This window comes from Hyaena hyaena, unplaced genomic scaffold, assembly GCF_003009895.1.
Source record: "Hyaena hyaena isolate Hyena2069 unplaced genomic scaffold, ASM300989v1 scaffold_269, whole genome shotgun sequence".
Lineage (NCBI taxonomy): Eukaryota > Metazoa > Chordata > Mammalia > Carnivora > Hyaenidae > Hyaena > Hyaena hyaena.
The window spans coordinates 344,601-361,141 of NW_024080896.1; the positions used below are offsets into that span (position 1 = coordinate 344,601).

Sequence of the window (16,541 nt, forward strand, 5' to 3'; positions counted from 1 at the left end):
GAAAAAAAACAAAAGTTGCCTTTTATAGATAGCTTTTTACTATACAACAAAACCCTTTTTACTATACAGTAAAACCCTTTACTTTTATCTTTCTCTGGGAAAGGCCCTCTTCAAAAGACCAATGGGACATATTGGCACCAACTTCTCCCATAAGCCTAAGTTACTTTTTTCCTTCCTTCCTTCCTTCCTTTCTTTTTCTTCCTTCCCTTTCCTTTTCCTTTCTTTCTTTTTTTAGTAAATTCCACACCCAATGTCAGACATACAATCCCGAGATCATGAGTCACATGCTCCTCCAACTGAGCCAGCCAGCCACCTCTGCCTACGTTACTTCTTGGTGAATTAACCTCTTGGGAGCTACATTCCTTATTTCAGAAAAACCAAGGTGCATTAGTGACAGCAGCAGAGATGAATAAACCAGGCATGCACTATTTTCAGATCAAAGTATAGTCACAGCACTCAGCCAGGTGTGCTGGGGAGAAGGAAGAGAGAAACTAGGGAGAGGGGAGGATAGGTGGAGGAAGAAGCAAGTGCAAGAGGAAGACTTAAGGACAAGCAAAAGGAAGTTCATCCATTCATGAATATTTCTTAGGTACTTTTCTACGTATCAGGCTCTGTGATAGATTTTGGAGATAGAACAAAGTAGACATGGACTTAGTTTTTAGCGAGTTTATGTCTACTTAAGAAATGGAAAAGAAACAAATAATTATTGGGGCACCTGGGTGGCTCAGTTGGCTAAGCATCTGACTTTGGCTCAGGTCATGATTTCATGGTTCAGGAGTTTGAGCCCCCCGTGTCAGGCACTGGGCTGACAGCTCAGAGCCTGGAGCCTACTTCAGATTCTGTGTCTCCCTCTCTCTCTGCCCCTCCCCCAGTGCTCTCTGTCTCTCCCAAAAATAAACATTAAAAATTTTTTTAATTAAAAAAAAGAAATAATTATTTAATCATATTGTAACAATGCTTAAAAATACTAAAGTGTGCAGTGCACCAAATAACCAGAAGGTAGCAGGTCAGGGTTCTCCAGCAGGGCTAAAATAGTTGATGAATTATTAACATATACCTGAGTCCAGTCAGGCAGTTTTGGGGAGTTTGGACAGCTATTGGGAGATCAGTGTGAAAATTCTTGTTAGAGTCAGTGGTTAGAAACTAAGCCAAGGAAATCTGAACATCTACAGATGAGGCCCATCTCTGGAATAATCTGAATAGAAACAAAACCGGCTGGGTATTAGGTGGATGGGTTCCTGTGGACTGGTCAGCCTGCAGTGGGACGTGTTCTCTGAGCTCTGTCCTGCCTGTTTCAACCAGTGGGAAACACCAGTCCTGTGAAGCACTCTGACTGCCCTGCTCCCCACTCCCACTCACTGCACACTGGCCGGCTGAGCTGTCCCGGCACCACCATTTCTCATCTATTTCCCAAACATTTCTCATGCATTTCCCAAACAATATTCACCAAGGCCTACTATGTGTCAGGCCGCATGCTAGTCTGTGAAGACAGTACAGTGCTGCAGAAGGCAAGGAGCTTACCGTCTCTTTTAGAGGTTCCCAAGCACTTGGCTCACAGCACCTTTAGGCCAACAGAAATTCCTGTCAGTTCCCTTTGTTTAGATTTTTAAAAAAAAATTTTTTTTTTTCCCTGAGAGAGAGAGACCGTGTGAGCAGGGGAGTCAGACACAGAATCTGAAACAGGCTCCAGGCTCTGACCTGGCAGTCAGCACAGAGCCCGACGCAGGGCTTGAACCCACGAACCGTGAGATCATGACCTGAGCCGAAGTCGGAGGCTTAACTGACGGAGCCACCCAGGCGCCCCTCAGTTCCCTTTGTTTAGAAGTTAGGTCCTGGGCACCTGGGTGACTCAGTCAGTTGAGCGCCCAACTTTTGAGTTCAGCTCAGGTCATGGTTTTACGGTTTATGGCCAGCTGAGCCTCACCTCTGAGCTGCGGCGTGCGCTGCACCCCGCCCCCGTACGCTCCAGTCTGCCAGTACCCAGCCTGCCGCCACCGAACGTCCACGCCGGACCGAACCCCACGCGGCTCCACCCCCTTGTGCTCCGCCCTGCGGTCCCCCCAGCACTCCGTCCGGCCCCGCCCAGCATCCAGCTCCGCCCCCCTGGGTTGCGCCCCGCCCAGGTTGCGCCCCGCCCCACTACGACGAGGGTCGCCCTAGCCGGCCGGGACCCCACGCAGCTCCGCCCCGTGCGTCCCGCCCCGCTCCGCCCTACGTCCTGCCTTGCCCTGCGCCGCGTGCCACTCCCGGACTGCTCCGCGGGGGCCACCCCAGATCGGCCGAGACGCGGCTGGCCCAGCCTGTGCGATCAGCCTGAGCCCCGTGGCCGCGAACCCGGCCGGCCGGACAGATGCTGGGCGCGATGGCAGAACTCGCCCTCGCCCCGGTCACGCGGCAGGTCAGCGGCCGCGCCGCCCCGGCCGCAGTCCAGAGGGGCCCGGAGCGCGGGCAGCCCTTGGCCGCAACAGTGGCGGAGCTGCCTGTGCTGGACGCCAACGGGAGGCAGGTGCCGTTCGGCGCGCTGTTTCGGGAGCGCCGGGCTGTCGTGGTCTTCGTGAGGGTGAGCGCAGGCAGAGGGGCGGCCCAGAGCAGGGGACCTTGCGGCAGGCTGGGATGGAGGTTGTTTCTGCAGCCTCGGCTGGGGGACATCGGGCCCCTCTGAAGATCCAAGGCCCAGGAGTTTGATCCCGCTGGGCCTGGCCCTTCCCATTGCTGTAGAGGCTTCCGGAATACGAACTGCCCTTCTCGCTTCCTTTAATAGGAATGGAAAAACAGCTGCCTAGCCAAGTCCATTTTCCCAGCAAATGAGGCTTGAGAGAGTGCGTGCGGCCCAATTTTAAAGCACCTCGGGCGCCCTTCACACCTTTTTTTACCCACCTTGAATGGCGTCGCAGTTACGAAGTACTTGGTCTTTTATAGTTGCTAACACGCCCTTTTTGCCTTGTTGGGATTCCAGCATTTCCTGTGTTACATCTGCAAAGAATACGTAGAAGATCTGGCCAAAATCCCCAAGAGTTTCTTACAAGTAAGTTTCCTGAGAGTGTGCAGCAGCGTGCTCTGCCTCCGGGCGACCTTATGAAAGTCACCTGTCATTTATTAAGAAGCGAGGTAGGGTGAAGTGCAGAATATGACACATCTCCAGAACAGACTCTTGTAAAACCATATTATCACCTTCCCGCACATTTCTCCAACACCTTCAAAAAGGAGAGAGACGTGAGAGATCTATTTCTGTTCAGCTTTACTTTTCTATGTACTGCCTGCTAAGTACTAGCCATAATAATTTTGATGTTAGTTACTAACTTTTTTTTGCAAATGTTGAATGATAACAACCAAAAGCACAAATGCAAGAAATTATTGCTATTTTATCCCCGTTATTTTTGTAATAAGAGCACTCCAACTAGTTGTTGATTATAGGAAAATAATATATCTTAAAGATGGAAATCTGTATTTGTTAGGACGCGCCTCCCACATTCCTGTGGCAACTACATATATGCTTTTTTTCAGGTACATATACGTTTGTCCCCAGATGAGTTTTTGATTGAAGGAATTGGGCAACCTGTATAAAACTAAGATCAGTTTCCTTCAGGTGTCAGTAATTGGGATGTGAAAAAATAAAACTGATTAAAAAAACCCTCCTTCAATAATTTTTATTATTTTTGAATATATGCCTTTGGGGAGAACAGAGAATTACTGGGTATATTATTCTGAAGTTCTTTCTTAGCAAAAGGCCAAATGAATTAACTGAACATTTTAGCATACATTTCTTTATTTTGAGTCACACAATTTTGCTGTTTATTCCATTCTTCGATAAGCCTGTAGGTGGCATTAGAATGGAACAAAAGAGTTGGATAAGGGGAAGTTTTATAAACATGATTCCTGGTAATATGTACATGTGCTTTTTTTTTTCTACTAAAGGAAGCAAATATCACCCTTATAGTGATTGGACAGTCATCCTACCATCATATTGAGGTAAATATATCATTAGAAATTGCAAAACCAACAGATTAAATCAGTTTCAGACATAAAAATTACTTTATTTGAACAACTAAGTGTAGATTAAATTTAACTAAAATAAAGATAGGTTATCATTACTTTTCTCTCTCATTTTTACTAATACAGATTCCAAATATTATCTTTTTTTAGCCTTTCTGCAAACTGACTGGGTATTCTCATGAAATCTATGTTGATCCTGAGAGAGAAATTTATAAAAAATTGGGAATGAAAAGAGGTGAAGAAATTGCCCCTTCAGGTAAGACATGACAGGTCTCATCAGAAAATGCTGGTGGTGCATTTTACATTTGTTTATTTATGCGTAGAGAACGAATGGTAACCCCCTAAATCAGGCTCCTTTTTATGATACTAATAAGTGGGTCAGATACACCAGACTCTCAAGGGCTCATTTCCTGGGTGTAATGACATAGAAAGCTGTGAAGTACTAAGGGAATGAAGAAAGCAAGTTACAGAACACTGTATTTGGTATGATTCTGTTTTTGTGGAAATAAAAACCATTTTCATAAAGGTCAAGAGTGTGTGTGTGTGTGTGTGTGTGTGTGTGTGTGTGTAATGAAAGAGGTTTTTAAAAGATACTGCCACACTTACCCCAAGGTATAGAAGTTAGAAAAGTTTGTGTGTGTGTGTGTGTGTATGTGTGTGTGTAATGAAAGAGGTTTTTAAAAGATACTGCCACACTTACCCCAAGGTATAGAAGTTAGAAAAGTGGCTTTTGTACTTTTAACAAAGGGAGTACAGGGGCGCCTGGGTGGCTTAGTCGGTTATGCGTCTGACTTCGGCTCAGGTCATGATGACATGATTTGTGGGTTCAAGCCCCGCGTTGGGCTCTGTGCTGACGGCTAGCTCAGAGCCTAGAGCCTGTTTCAGATTCTGTATCTCCCTCTCTCTCTCTGAACCTCCCCTGCTCATGCTGTCTCTCTCTTTCAGAAATAAAAAACATTAAAATAAAAATTTTTTTTAAAAGCAATGGGAGTACATTTTTTTAATGTTTATTTATTTTGAGAGAGAGATAGCATGTGTGCGTGAGGAGAGGAGGGGCAGAGAGAGAGAATCCCAAGCAGGCTCTGTGCCATCAGGGCAGAGCCTAATGTGGGGCTTGATTTCATGACAGTGAGATCATAACCTGATCTGAGATCAGGAGTTAGATGCTTAACTGACTGAGCCACCCAGGCACCCCTAACAGTGAGTACATTTTACTTTTGTAATTCAGTGATGAAATAATATTGCTTCAGTTCATATATTTTCCATAGCTTTGAATACTCTATGTTCTTTAAGTAATGATATCTTAGTTTTCATTTGAAGCCCAACTAAAGGGGCCCTTCAAGTTGCTGCTTCCCTCATTGTACTTTAATAGCATCTTGTACTTTATTATATACTCTAATAGTGTTTAAGGTATGCAGACACTATGGTTATTTGAAGAATTTGAAGTTTTATTCATTGTTATGTGGTCCACATTCCTTGCCCTTAGCACAATTCTTTATAATTAACAGATTTATCAGCTTTAGGTGAACTGTTTCTGTATGTTTTAGGTAGAAAGAATGCAGCTTCTAAAATGCCAGATGAGATGGGGTGCCTGGAAGGCTCAGTCAGTTAAGCGTCTGACTGGCTCAGGTCATGATTTTGTGGTTCGTTGATTTTGTCCCACGTTGGGCTCTGTGCTAACAGAGCCTGAAGCCTGCTTTGGATTCTGTGTCTTCCTCTCTCTCAGCCCTTCCCCTGCTCGCTCTCTGCCTTTCTCTCTCAAAAATAAATAAAAAACATCTTTAAAAATTAAAAAAAGGGGCGCCTGGGTGGCTCAGGTCATGATCTCACGGTTCGTGGGTTCGAGCCCCGCATCGGGCTCTGTGCTGACAGCTAACTTAGAACCTGGAGCCTGCTTCGGATTCTGTATCTCCCTCTATCTGACCCTCCCCTGCTCACGCTGTGTGTGTGTCCCTCTCTCAGAAATAAATAAAACATTTTTAAAAACTTAAAAATTAAAAAAAAACAAATGAGAGAACTCGAATTCATATCATTCTCAAAAAGTATTGTTGAGCTGTTGTCAATAATCCCCACTTTGTTGGATGCTCCCAGGAGAACAGTGATAACCAGCCTCTACCATCCTGAAACTCATACTCTACTCTAGGAATCAGAAGCAAACAGCTGATTACAATTTAAGGGCTTGTCATAGAGAACATATAAGGCGAATACCGTTGCCAGAAATATGAGGGGAGAGAAGAATCTGGAAAGGCTTCTCAGAGGAGGTGTCACCTAAGCCCACTCTTTTTTTAAAAAAATTTTTAAAATATTTATTTATTTTTGAGAGAGGGAGTGAAAGGGAGAGAGAGACAGTGCAAGGCGGGGGAGTGGCCAAGAGATGGAGACCCAGAATCCGAAGCAGGCTCTAGGCTCTGAGCTGTCAGCACAGAGCCCAACACAGGGCTTGAACCCACGAACTGTGAGATGACTTGAGCCAAAGTCGGACGCTCAACCGACTGAGTCACCCAGATGCCTCAATACTTATTTCTTTTTGAGAGAGAAAGAGAGACAAAGTACAAGTGGGGCAGGGGCAGAGAGAGGGAGATGCAAAATCCAAAGCAGGCTCCAGGCTTTGAGCTATCAGCACAGAGCCAGATGCGGGGTCGAACTTGTGAACCGCAAGATCATGACCTGAGTCGAAGTAGGGCACTTAACCAACTGAGCCACCCAGGCACCCCATAAGCCCACTCTTAAAGGAGTTAGCTTGGTGAAATGAATCTGGTGAAGGGTGCTGCTGACAGAAAGTAGCACATGTAAAGGCACATGGGCGTGAAAAACTGTTACTCTTGAAGATGTGCAGGTCCCTGCGTCAGGCCAAAGTCTTGGAGCCAGTTGGGGAATGGTGTGAGCCAGGGGACAGGTGGTGGCCAATTCGGACCGAGTCTGGAGTGACCTGCCAAGGAATTTGGATTTGTTCTGTGGGGATGTCATACAAGCATTTTAGGTAGAGAAGTGATTGTCAAGTGTCCAGTGTGGAGGAGTAATTAGAACTGCCGATCCAGTTATAGTAGGTTGTAGTAATAGACTAGAAAGAAGTGTCAGGGCAGAAAGTGGAGATGGAGAGGAAGGGATAGGTTGGGAGCTATTTATGACATTAGTTGACATGATCACTTTACTGATGTTTTTAAAGAAAGCAACCTAAATTTTATTAAAACTAATAATGAACTATCGTAAAAAGTTTGCTCTTTTTCTCCTTCGTATAGGAAATTACAGTGTATAGATTGAGAGCCTTATGATAGTCCCAGTGTGTATAAATTCTGTTTATCATTTAGCACCTTAGATCTAAACTGTGAGGTTCATCTTAGTAACACCTCACCATCGCAGGCACAATAAAAATACAGAATTGCAAAGAAAACAGATGAATTTGAGACAAAATATATGCTTATAATTATTAGAGAAGGTATATTTAAATCTTTTAAAGTCTCTGACCTGTGTTAAAGTGCTATATTTCCAACCAGAAAGTATTATTTTCTCATAAAATCATCTTTTAAAAGTTCCTCTCTGAAAAAGCATAAATCTCAGAATAGTCCTACTTGGAAATTAAGACACTAAAAAATAAAATTATAATTTTAAATTAATGAGCATTTTATAAAGACAAAATAAGAAAATAAAATCTTTACATGCCAGGGAAAAATGGGTTTGTAGAAGAGTGAAAAAAAGGAATTTTATACATAAGAACTAAATTCAAATGGGCAAAATTAGATTGTATTTGAAGCAAAGACTGTTGAATTCTAGGTCATGGAATCTCCTTTGAATTCAGTTTCTAAAATTTCAGAAATATTAAATGACTGCTTCTTTGGACATGAAGAAATAGTTTGGATTTCTGAATATTTATTTTAGATAGAGAATCCTAAATAGTAAACTTTAGTCTTTTACTTATGTCTCTATGCTAATGAGCCTGTATTTGATTTTTGGAAACATGAATGCCCATCATCATGGAAACACAAAGCAAATAGAAGAGTCAGAGAGATGAAGGGAATTAATAGGTATTTGGAAATACTAGGAATTCAGGCAGGTCAAAGGCAGCATAAATAAAAAACCAAAAGTAAAACATAAAAGGCAGGGATAGGAGAAAGATAAGTTACAAGAAGTTACAAGAAGGGTAAAAAGACTGAGTCCCTTTATTCAGTGGAAATGAAAGTATTAGTCACGGTGGGAAAGACTGAAAAACTGACAGCCAAGGAGAGATGGAGAGGTGGCTTTCCTATTGTTATAGAGAACTCTCAAAGTCTCAGTAGCAAAATACAGTAGAAGGTTAGTTCTTTTTCTGTTAATTTCAAGATGGGTGTATCTATTCAGATGCCTCTCCTCCAAGCAGCAATACCAGCAGGAACACAGTAGGAAGGACCCAGGCCCCTTCTATCTTGTGGCTCTGTCATTTTCAACCCAAGGCTTCCAAGAATGTAGAGGGAACATGGAGAATCACTTGTGGGAGGTTTTAAGGAGCTTGCCTGGAAATGGCCCAAATAATTTTACCTAGGGGTTAGAACATGGTCACATGGCCATATGAAACTGCCAGGAAGTTCAGCTGTGGGCCCAGAAAGAGGAAATGGGTTTTAACCAGCATATAATGGGCAAAAATGGGTGAAGGGGACTGGAAGGTACAGGCTTCCAGCTATAGAATTAAGAAGCCATGGAAATGAAAGCTACAACATAGGGAATATTGACAATATATCATCATCCAATAACAGCTACACTTGCAGTGAGCACAGCCCGACTACAGAGCTGTGGAATTGCTGTTATATACCCCAAACTAATGTACATTCTGAGTTAACTATACTTCAAAAAGAGAGAGAGTGAATGTTTTACAGAAGTAGCAACATTATATTCTGATATCTAACTGAATATAAAATGATAATATCTAAAGATAATTCCTAATATTTCAGGAAAGAGCCCCCATGTAAAATCAAATATCCTCTCAGGAAGCATTCGGAGCCTGTGGAGAGCAGTGACTGGCCCTCTTTTTGATTTTCAAGGAGACCCTGCTCAGCAAGGAGGAACCCTCATCTTAGGTCCAGGTAAGCATCAAAGTGCAGATCCACAGATCCAGCAGTATGCTTTTTGTGCCTTTTAGAAGTTAAGAGGCTACCCAGTTTCTTCATAAAATAGATACCATGTAAAAATGGCAATTTGACATTGTAATAGGCACCATTCTGTGCTTGTAGGGGGCAGGGGGCATCTTTTGTTTTTAAAGGCTTCTGTGTATTTTGTATCTGTTTATTGGATGTAATGTGCCCATCATTCTGTGCCTGAGTGATTTCAGGTATTTGAGATAGGAAAGTCAGTGGTGGTTTGGTGAACTGTATATGGCTATAAAACTATTTAAAAAGTTCAGGGAAGGGCACTTGGGTGGTCCAGACAGTTGAACGTCTGACTCTTTTTTTTTTTTTAATTTCTTTAAAATGTTTTATTTATTTCTGAGAGAGAGCATGAGCAGGAGAGGGTCAGAGAGAGAGGGAGATACAGAATCTGAAACAGGCTCCAGGCTCTAAACTAGCTTCAGCACAGAGCCCGATGCAGGGCTCAGACCACGAACCATGAGATCATGATCTGAGCTGAAGTCAGACGCTTAACCAGCTGAGCCACCCAGGCACCCCTGAACGTTGAACTCTTGACATTGGCTCAGGTTGTAGTCCTAGGATTGTGGGATTGAGCCCTACATTGGGCTCCTTGCTGAGTGTGGAGCCTGCTTAAGATTCTCTCTCTCTCTTTCTCTCTCTCTCTCTCTCTCTTTCTCTCCCCCTCACCAGCCCCTTTCCCAGCTTGTGCATGCTTGCTCTCTCTCTCTTAAAAAATAAATAAAAATAAATAAAATAAGTTCATGGAAGTTCATTTCCTTACACATAAGAGCAAAATAAGAAAATAAAATCATTAAGCCCCCCCCCCCTTTTTTTTGGTCAATGGAAGAATCAATCCAGTTACTTATATCTTACAAGGCTAGAAAACTTGCTTAGTGTCAGAAGGCAAGTCAGCTCATTTAGTAACAATTACTGTAAGCCACATAGTTTTAATAGCTTTATTGCTCAGTTTGGACCACCAGAAATTTCTTTGGCTCCACACTGCTAAATGGTTGACCGTTGGCTCTCTCCCATGTTCAAGTATTGTAGTCAGGACAGGCACTGAATAGATTTTTCTTGGTTCTTCTTCCTCTTTAAAATTGTCCACAATAGTGAGCATAGCTCCTAAGAGTTATAAAATTAACATTTACTGTAATAAACTTCAGATGTCTAAAAGTCTTTAGAAGGAGGCTTTTGACTGAACATTATGGCTTTTTGGCTGTCTGCAGTTGGAGCACTTTAGCTAGCTAAAACCTGTCATTCAATCTCATTCCCTCTCTTGTGAATTTACACCAGTTAGACCAGACAGAAGAGAAGCCTTGTTTTATGAGAATGAGTCCTATAGACTATCCCTGAATGACATTGAGCGGTAGTTTTGGATAGTTTGTTTCTATTCTCTGACCTGTTTTGAGCTCCTAATCTCCAGTGTCGCAGCATAATGACCACATGTTCAGGTGTGTAAGAGTGATGAGCACATGGAGTTCATCACTGGAACATACTCACTAAGGAGAATATTTTGATACTCTCTGCTGGAAGAAATGTAGCTCCTCTAGTGAAAGAGCTGGGTATACTTATTTATACAAATCTACTAGTTAACTCAGTATTTCATTTTGCCTTACTTGATAATAAGCCAACTCATGATATTAAATCGACAGTGATACCGTAGACAACAGTCAAGTATAATGCAGAGAACATGCCTCTTATAATTAATTAATCGTGGGGGCACCTGGGTGGCTGAGCTGGTTAACCGTCCGACTTCAGCTCAGGTCATGATTTCACAGTTCATGGGTTCGAGCCCTCGACGGGCTCTGTGCTGACAGCTAGCTCAGAGCCTGGAGCCTGTTTCGGATTCTGTGTCTCCCTCTCTCTCTGACAGTCCCCTGTTCAAGCTATCTCTCTCTCTCAGAAATAAATAATTAAAAAAAATTTTTAAATTTTTAATTAAATCATGAAAGTTGATGAAGTGATGAAGGAAGCTGGGGGGGATGGGCTAGATGGGTGATGAGCTTTGAGATGGGCACTTGTGATGAGCACTGGGTGTTGTGTATAAGTAATGAATCACTGAATTCTACTCCTGAAACCAATATTGTACTATATGTTAAATAACTAGAATTTAAATAAAAAATTGAAAAGAAAAAACACAAAGAATTACAGAATTTCAGCTAGGTGGATATAAAGTTAATATAATGTTTTAAGTTGAAATTCTGGCTTTGAGTCTAAGAATCAATGTAAAAAGACCCTAGACCTATAAATTACGGGGTTTTTTTGTTTTTTTTTTTACAAATAGTTTATTGTCAAGTTGGTTTCCGTGTAACACCCAGTGCTCATCCCCACAAGTGTCCTCCTCCATGCCCATCTCCCCTCTCCCCCCCGCCCCCCCCCACCCATCAGTCCTCAGTTTGTTCTCAGATTTCAAGAGTCTTTCATGGTTTGGGGCGCCTGGGTGGCTTAGTCGGTTAAGCGTCCGACTTTCGCTTAGGTCATGATCTGGTTCATGGTTCGAGCCCCGCGTTGGGCTCTGTGCTGGCTGCCAGCTCAGAGCCTGGAGCCTGTTTCAGAGCCTGTATCTCCCTCTCTCTCTGACCCTCCCCTGCTCACGCTGTCTCTCTCTCCTAGAAATAAATAAAAATATTAAAAAAAAAAAATTAAAGAGTCTTTCATGGTTTGCCTCTCTCCCTCTCCCCCACTATTTCCCCCCTTCTTCTCCCCCTTGATCCTCCATTAAGTTCCTCCTAATCCTCCTATACGTGCAAACATATGGTATTTGTCCTTCTTATAAATTACGGGTTTATTTGAGCAGATAAAAGGATTGTGGAAGTCTTAACTGTCTCAAAGCCCTGCTTTTCAGCCTCTTTTGGTCTCTGGTTATAATGCAGATAGCCTGTTGAATCAGTGTTTGGGAGTGAATTATTTTTTTAAGCAAGTGATTTATTCCATTATTACATTTAAGAAACAGATCTGATTTTCCAGCTTGATATCTATATTAGTTCTTGTTGTTCCTGTCTGTTTGATAGGACATTTTATTTAATTACATCTAATAAAACATAACAGAGGTTATAATTTAAGAATCTTTCCCCTTGGATCTCATAAAACATTAAGTATCACTCTTATTTAACCATAATCCTTGTCATTTTATTACCTTAATTAAAAATTATTATGGCATTATATAGAGAATATTATGAACTCCAGGCAATTAATTTTTCCCTTAGGGTTAATTAAAAGTTGCTTTTGCTTCCTTTATTCTAATAAGCAATGAGTCTAATGAATAATACTATATGCCAACCCCTACCTTTTATTCTTATTCTCTTCTAGGTAACAACATCCATTTTATACACCGTGATAGAAATAGGTTGGATCACAAACCCATCAACTCTGTTTTACAACTTGTAGGAGTTCAGCATGTGGACTTTACAAGCAGACCTTCAGTTATCCATGTGTGATGGTATAGACTCTTACAACTTTCAAATGGACACTTGGAACATGACCTGAAATGTTCAGAGTGTGGTATCCTTGTACAATGTCTCACTTGTTGGCTTTTCCCAACCTTTGAGGAGTTATGAAAACATAAAGAGACCATGTACTAGTTGAACTGAATGCTGGGAGGCATCAGTTGTTAAAAATATGATATATATATATATTTATAATTCTATAGCTTTTAAAGTTTTATGTGAAATAAAACTTTAATTTTTTTTTTTTTACATTTATTTATTTTTGAGAGACAGAGTAAGACAGAGTGTGAGTGGGGGAGAGGCAGAGAGAGGAGACATAGAATCTGAAACAGGCTCCAGGCTCTAAGCAAGCATTCAGCACAAGAGCCTGACGCGGGGCTCAAACCCACGAACTGTGAGATCATGACCTGAGCCGAAGTCGGATGCTTAACCAACTGAGCCACTCAGGCGCCCCAAAACTTTATTTATGTAAAATAAAACTGGGACTCCTGGGTGGCTCAGTTAGTTAAGAGGCCGACTTTGGCTCAGGTCATGATTTCACGGTTCGTGGGTTTGAGCCCCGCATAGGGCTCTGTGCTGACACCTAGCTCGGAGCCTGGAGCCTGTTTCGGATTCTGTGTCTCCCTTTCTCTCTGACCCTACCCTGCTCATGGTGTCTCTCTCTCTCTCAGAAATAAATAAAAAACATTAAAATAAAATAAAATAAAACTTTAAAAGCTATAAAGTTAGAAATACCATTTTTTATTTTACATTATGGTATATCCATTCAATGAAAGTTTTTATTGGCCATTAATATAATAAATTCTTTTGAAGAACATATAAAGGGAATGGTAGGTGATTTAACACCATTTTATCCAGTGAAAAAGCAGGATGCCAAATTCCATAAATAATATAATCATATTTTTATATGTATGTTTATATTTTTGTATGCTTAGGAAAAAAGACAGGATATAAACACACCAGATTATTGCCAGTAGTTACCTCTATGTGGTAGGATTACAGTATCTTTATTTTCTTTTCCATACTTTCTTTTACCTACTAACTTTCTATAATGAGCATGATTCATTTTTTTGGCCAGGAAAAGTTATTTGAGAATTATACAAAGAATATATTCATATATAGGAAGCTCCACAAAGTTGCATATAAATGCATCTGTCTACATGTTTCTATCCACATTGCTTTGCTCAGAGGAAATGTGGCAAATCAAACCTGCATAGCTTGTGTTCAGAGCACCTTGTACCACACACACACACCATCCATTTCACTAGGATTTGGGTGGGGAAGAGTAAAAGGAGAAAAAAATGTTTTATACGTTTAATATATGTATTTAAAATATGGCTCAATATGCTTTTTGAAAGAATTTTAAGAATTTTTTAAGAGAAAACTTTGTAATTTAAATTTTTGGTTTGCTTGCCAAATTGCTTTTATTTAGTGTACTGTTGTCATCTTTTATTTTTCTAGAATCTTAATAGGTTTACGTGGGAAGTGTCCCAGAAATTCTAATACAAAGTACAGCAAGATCAAAATCTTGGTAATTAGTAGCAAGTATATAGTGCTTTGAACTTACAAACTTTTGTATCAATCATATGAGGTCACACACACAAAATATATTTTAACTATCCAAATATTTTAATGTACATTCATGTATATATGTATTAAACAATGTTTTTAACCAATAAAAATGAAATTTCTCATGACATTTAAAATTAAGCAATTTTGTGCTATTTAAAAAAATTTTTTTATAGTAAGGAAAGACTGGTGACCCAGATCCCTTTGCTGGTTTTACACTTAAAACTGCTGAATCAGAGCTTACACAAAATTTTATATATTTATAAACGTACACCACATTTTTCTAAGATATATAAATGTTCTTTATGTGGCTTCAGGGAGGTTCAGTTACATAAATACAGTGCAGTGGTAAACTGCTGACCCAAACAAACATTTAAAATAAAAATTATTTCTGATAGTTACAGTGAAATGTATAAACATGCTCCATACCCAAAAATGTACTAGACTCCAAAATTTGAAAAACCTTCCTACAATAAATACATAGAAATCACTGTTAAAAGAATACCATCTAGGGGCGCCTGGGTGGCTCAGTCGGTAAAGCGTCCAACTTCAGCTCAGGCCATGATCTCACGGTTCGTGGGTTCGAGCCCGGTGTCAGGCTCTGTACTGACAGCTTAGAGCCTGGAGCCTGTCTTAAGATTCTGTATCTCCCTGTCTTAAGATTCTGTATCTCCCTCTCTCTCTGACCCTACCCTGCTCACGCTCTCTCTCTCTCTCTCAGAAATAAATAAAACATTAAAAAAAAAAAAAAAAACCATCTAGCCCTGTTATGCTAATTATTTGTCAGGTAGTATTCTAAGTGCTTTATATACATGAGCTCTATAGAATGGACATCACCATCATGCCCATTGCACAGAGAAGAAACACCTTTTTTTTTTTTTTTTTTAAGCTTAACTTTTAATAAGAAAGAGGAAACCATCAAGGCCAAAAGCAGAAGCAGAAACCTGCCTTGAAGCCATGGGCTGCCCTGAATTGTGCTCATCCCAGGAATGTTCCTTGGCCAACTCAAAGGCCTTGTGCAGTAAAGGGTTAAAACTACGACCTCTGCTTAAAGTACTGCCTGAGACCTAAACCTGAGACCTTTGACTTCCTGGGACTTCTAAGAGCTACAGTTGCATCACAGTCAGATCCATCCATAGACCAAGGATCCCAGTGAGAAGTGTGTTGTAAGGATTCTGGAATGAACTACTGGGGTAACAAGAATTTTAATAAAATGAAAGTACATGTTTAAAATTTTTTTTTTAACATTTATTAATTTTTGAGAGACAGCACGAGTGGGGCAGGGGCAGAGAGGGAGACACAGAATCTGAAGCAGTCTCCTGGCTCTGAGCTGTCCGCGCAGAGCCCAACACGGGGCTCAAACCCATAAATTGTGAGATCATGACCCCAGCCAAGGTCGACACTTAACCAACTGAGCCACCTAGGTGCTCCTTTAAAAATTTTTTTTATTAAAAAAAATTAATTAAAAAGTGCATGTTTAATTAAAAAACCAAATATTTTTGTTTCTCAAGTAGATTGTCAATAAGCTAGTAACCAGCATATAATGCTTATTTATGTTACCATCTACCATGGGGCCAGAGTGATAACGTGGACCATGTCAGAAACTGGGAGACAAACTTTCTAAAGAAGGAACATCATCTACTCCAAAATTACCAGTTATTTTAAGAGGAGTGTTCCAGAAAATAAAGATGTACAGTTGCAGAAGGTACATTTACACCTTATTCTGTGAAAATTTAGTTTTCATTAATTTTTTTTTTAAGTAGGCTCCATGCCCAGTATGAGGCTTCAACTTACAGCGCTGAGATCAAGGGTTGCATGCTCTACTGACTGAGACATCCAGGGACCCTGAGTTTTAATTTAGAACAGAGTTCTTTTATTAATTTTGCTCATTTTCAGTTCCAAGTTTTCTTGTACCCATATAAAAAGTGGAGTGACAGCTATTCATATACTAGCTCTATTAGCAGAAAACTTTGAAAACAGTTCCCAGATGCCAGTTTTATAACAGTATTATATAAATCTGCATGATTATATATTGTGATAAAATAATGTTCATATAATTACCGGTGGAGCACAGTGTACTTGGAACTTGGTTGTGATATATATAGAATTGTATCCAAGCTGTCAGTCAAAATAGATATTATAGTTGTTAAAATTTATCAAATTTTTAAAAACCTTTTTTATTGTGATAAAAATGTAACAGAAAAACTTACAATTTTAACCATTTTTTAAAGTGTACAGTTCAATGACAATAAGTATACTCAGAGTTTTATGCAATCATCACCACTACCCATCTCCAGAATTCTGTCATCATTTCCTACTGAAACTCTGTACCCGTTAAATAATAACTCTCACTGCTCCCTGCCTCTTGCCCCTGGTAATCACTGTACTGCTTTCTGTGTCTAATAAATTTGTGGAGTCATACAGTATTTACCCTTTT

At 40.7% G+C, this 16,541-nt stretch overlaps 1 protein-coding gene and 1 long non-coding RNA gene across 2 annotated transcripts; one reads left to right on the forward strand and one right to left on the reverse strand.

Annotated features, from left to right (window-relative positions):
* The first annotated feature begins 2,205 nt into the window (after positions 1 to 2,205).
* PRXL2C (peroxiredoxin like 2C) lies at positions 2,206 to 12,740 on the forward strand. Its single transcript, XM_039245683.1, has 6 exons — positions 2,206 to 2,560; positions 2,957 to 3,025; positions 3,916 to 3,969; positions 4,144 to 4,249; positions 8,916 to 9,047; positions 12,399 to 12,740. Exons 1-6 carry the CDS (start codon positions 2,351 to 2,353, stop codon positions 12,524 to 12,526), a joined length of 699 nt encoding a protein of 232 aa, XP_039101614.1. The 5' UTR covers positions 2,206 to 2,350; the 3' UTR covers positions 12,527 to 12,740.
* Positions 10,032 to 16,222, reverse strand: LOC120240832. The gene is made up of 2 exons (XR_005530733.1): positions 16,166 to 16,222; positions 10,032 to 10,211 (listed from the first exon to the last, which is right to left on the reverse strand). It is a non-coding gene; the product is annotated as an uncharacterized LOC120240832 (long non-coding RNA).
* Positions 16,223 to 16,541: the final 319 nt, after the last annotated feature.

What these genes read in the sequence shown, in the direction of transcription:
- PRXL2C (XM_039245683.1), top strand. Translation starts at nt 2,351, where the DNA reads ATGCTGGGCGCGATGGCAGAACTCGCCCTCGCCCCGGTCACGCGGCAG. An exon ending in CTGTCGTGGTCTTCGTGAGG is followed by an intron (nt 2,561 to 2,956) that starts GTGAGCGCAGGC and finishes TTGGGATTCCAG; the next exon opens with CATTTCCTGTGTTACATCTG. An exon ending in AACCCTCATCTTAGGTCCAG is followed by an intron (nt 9,048 to 12,398) that starts GTAAGCATCAAA and finishes ATTCTCTTCTAG; the next exon opens with GTAACAACATCCATTTTATA.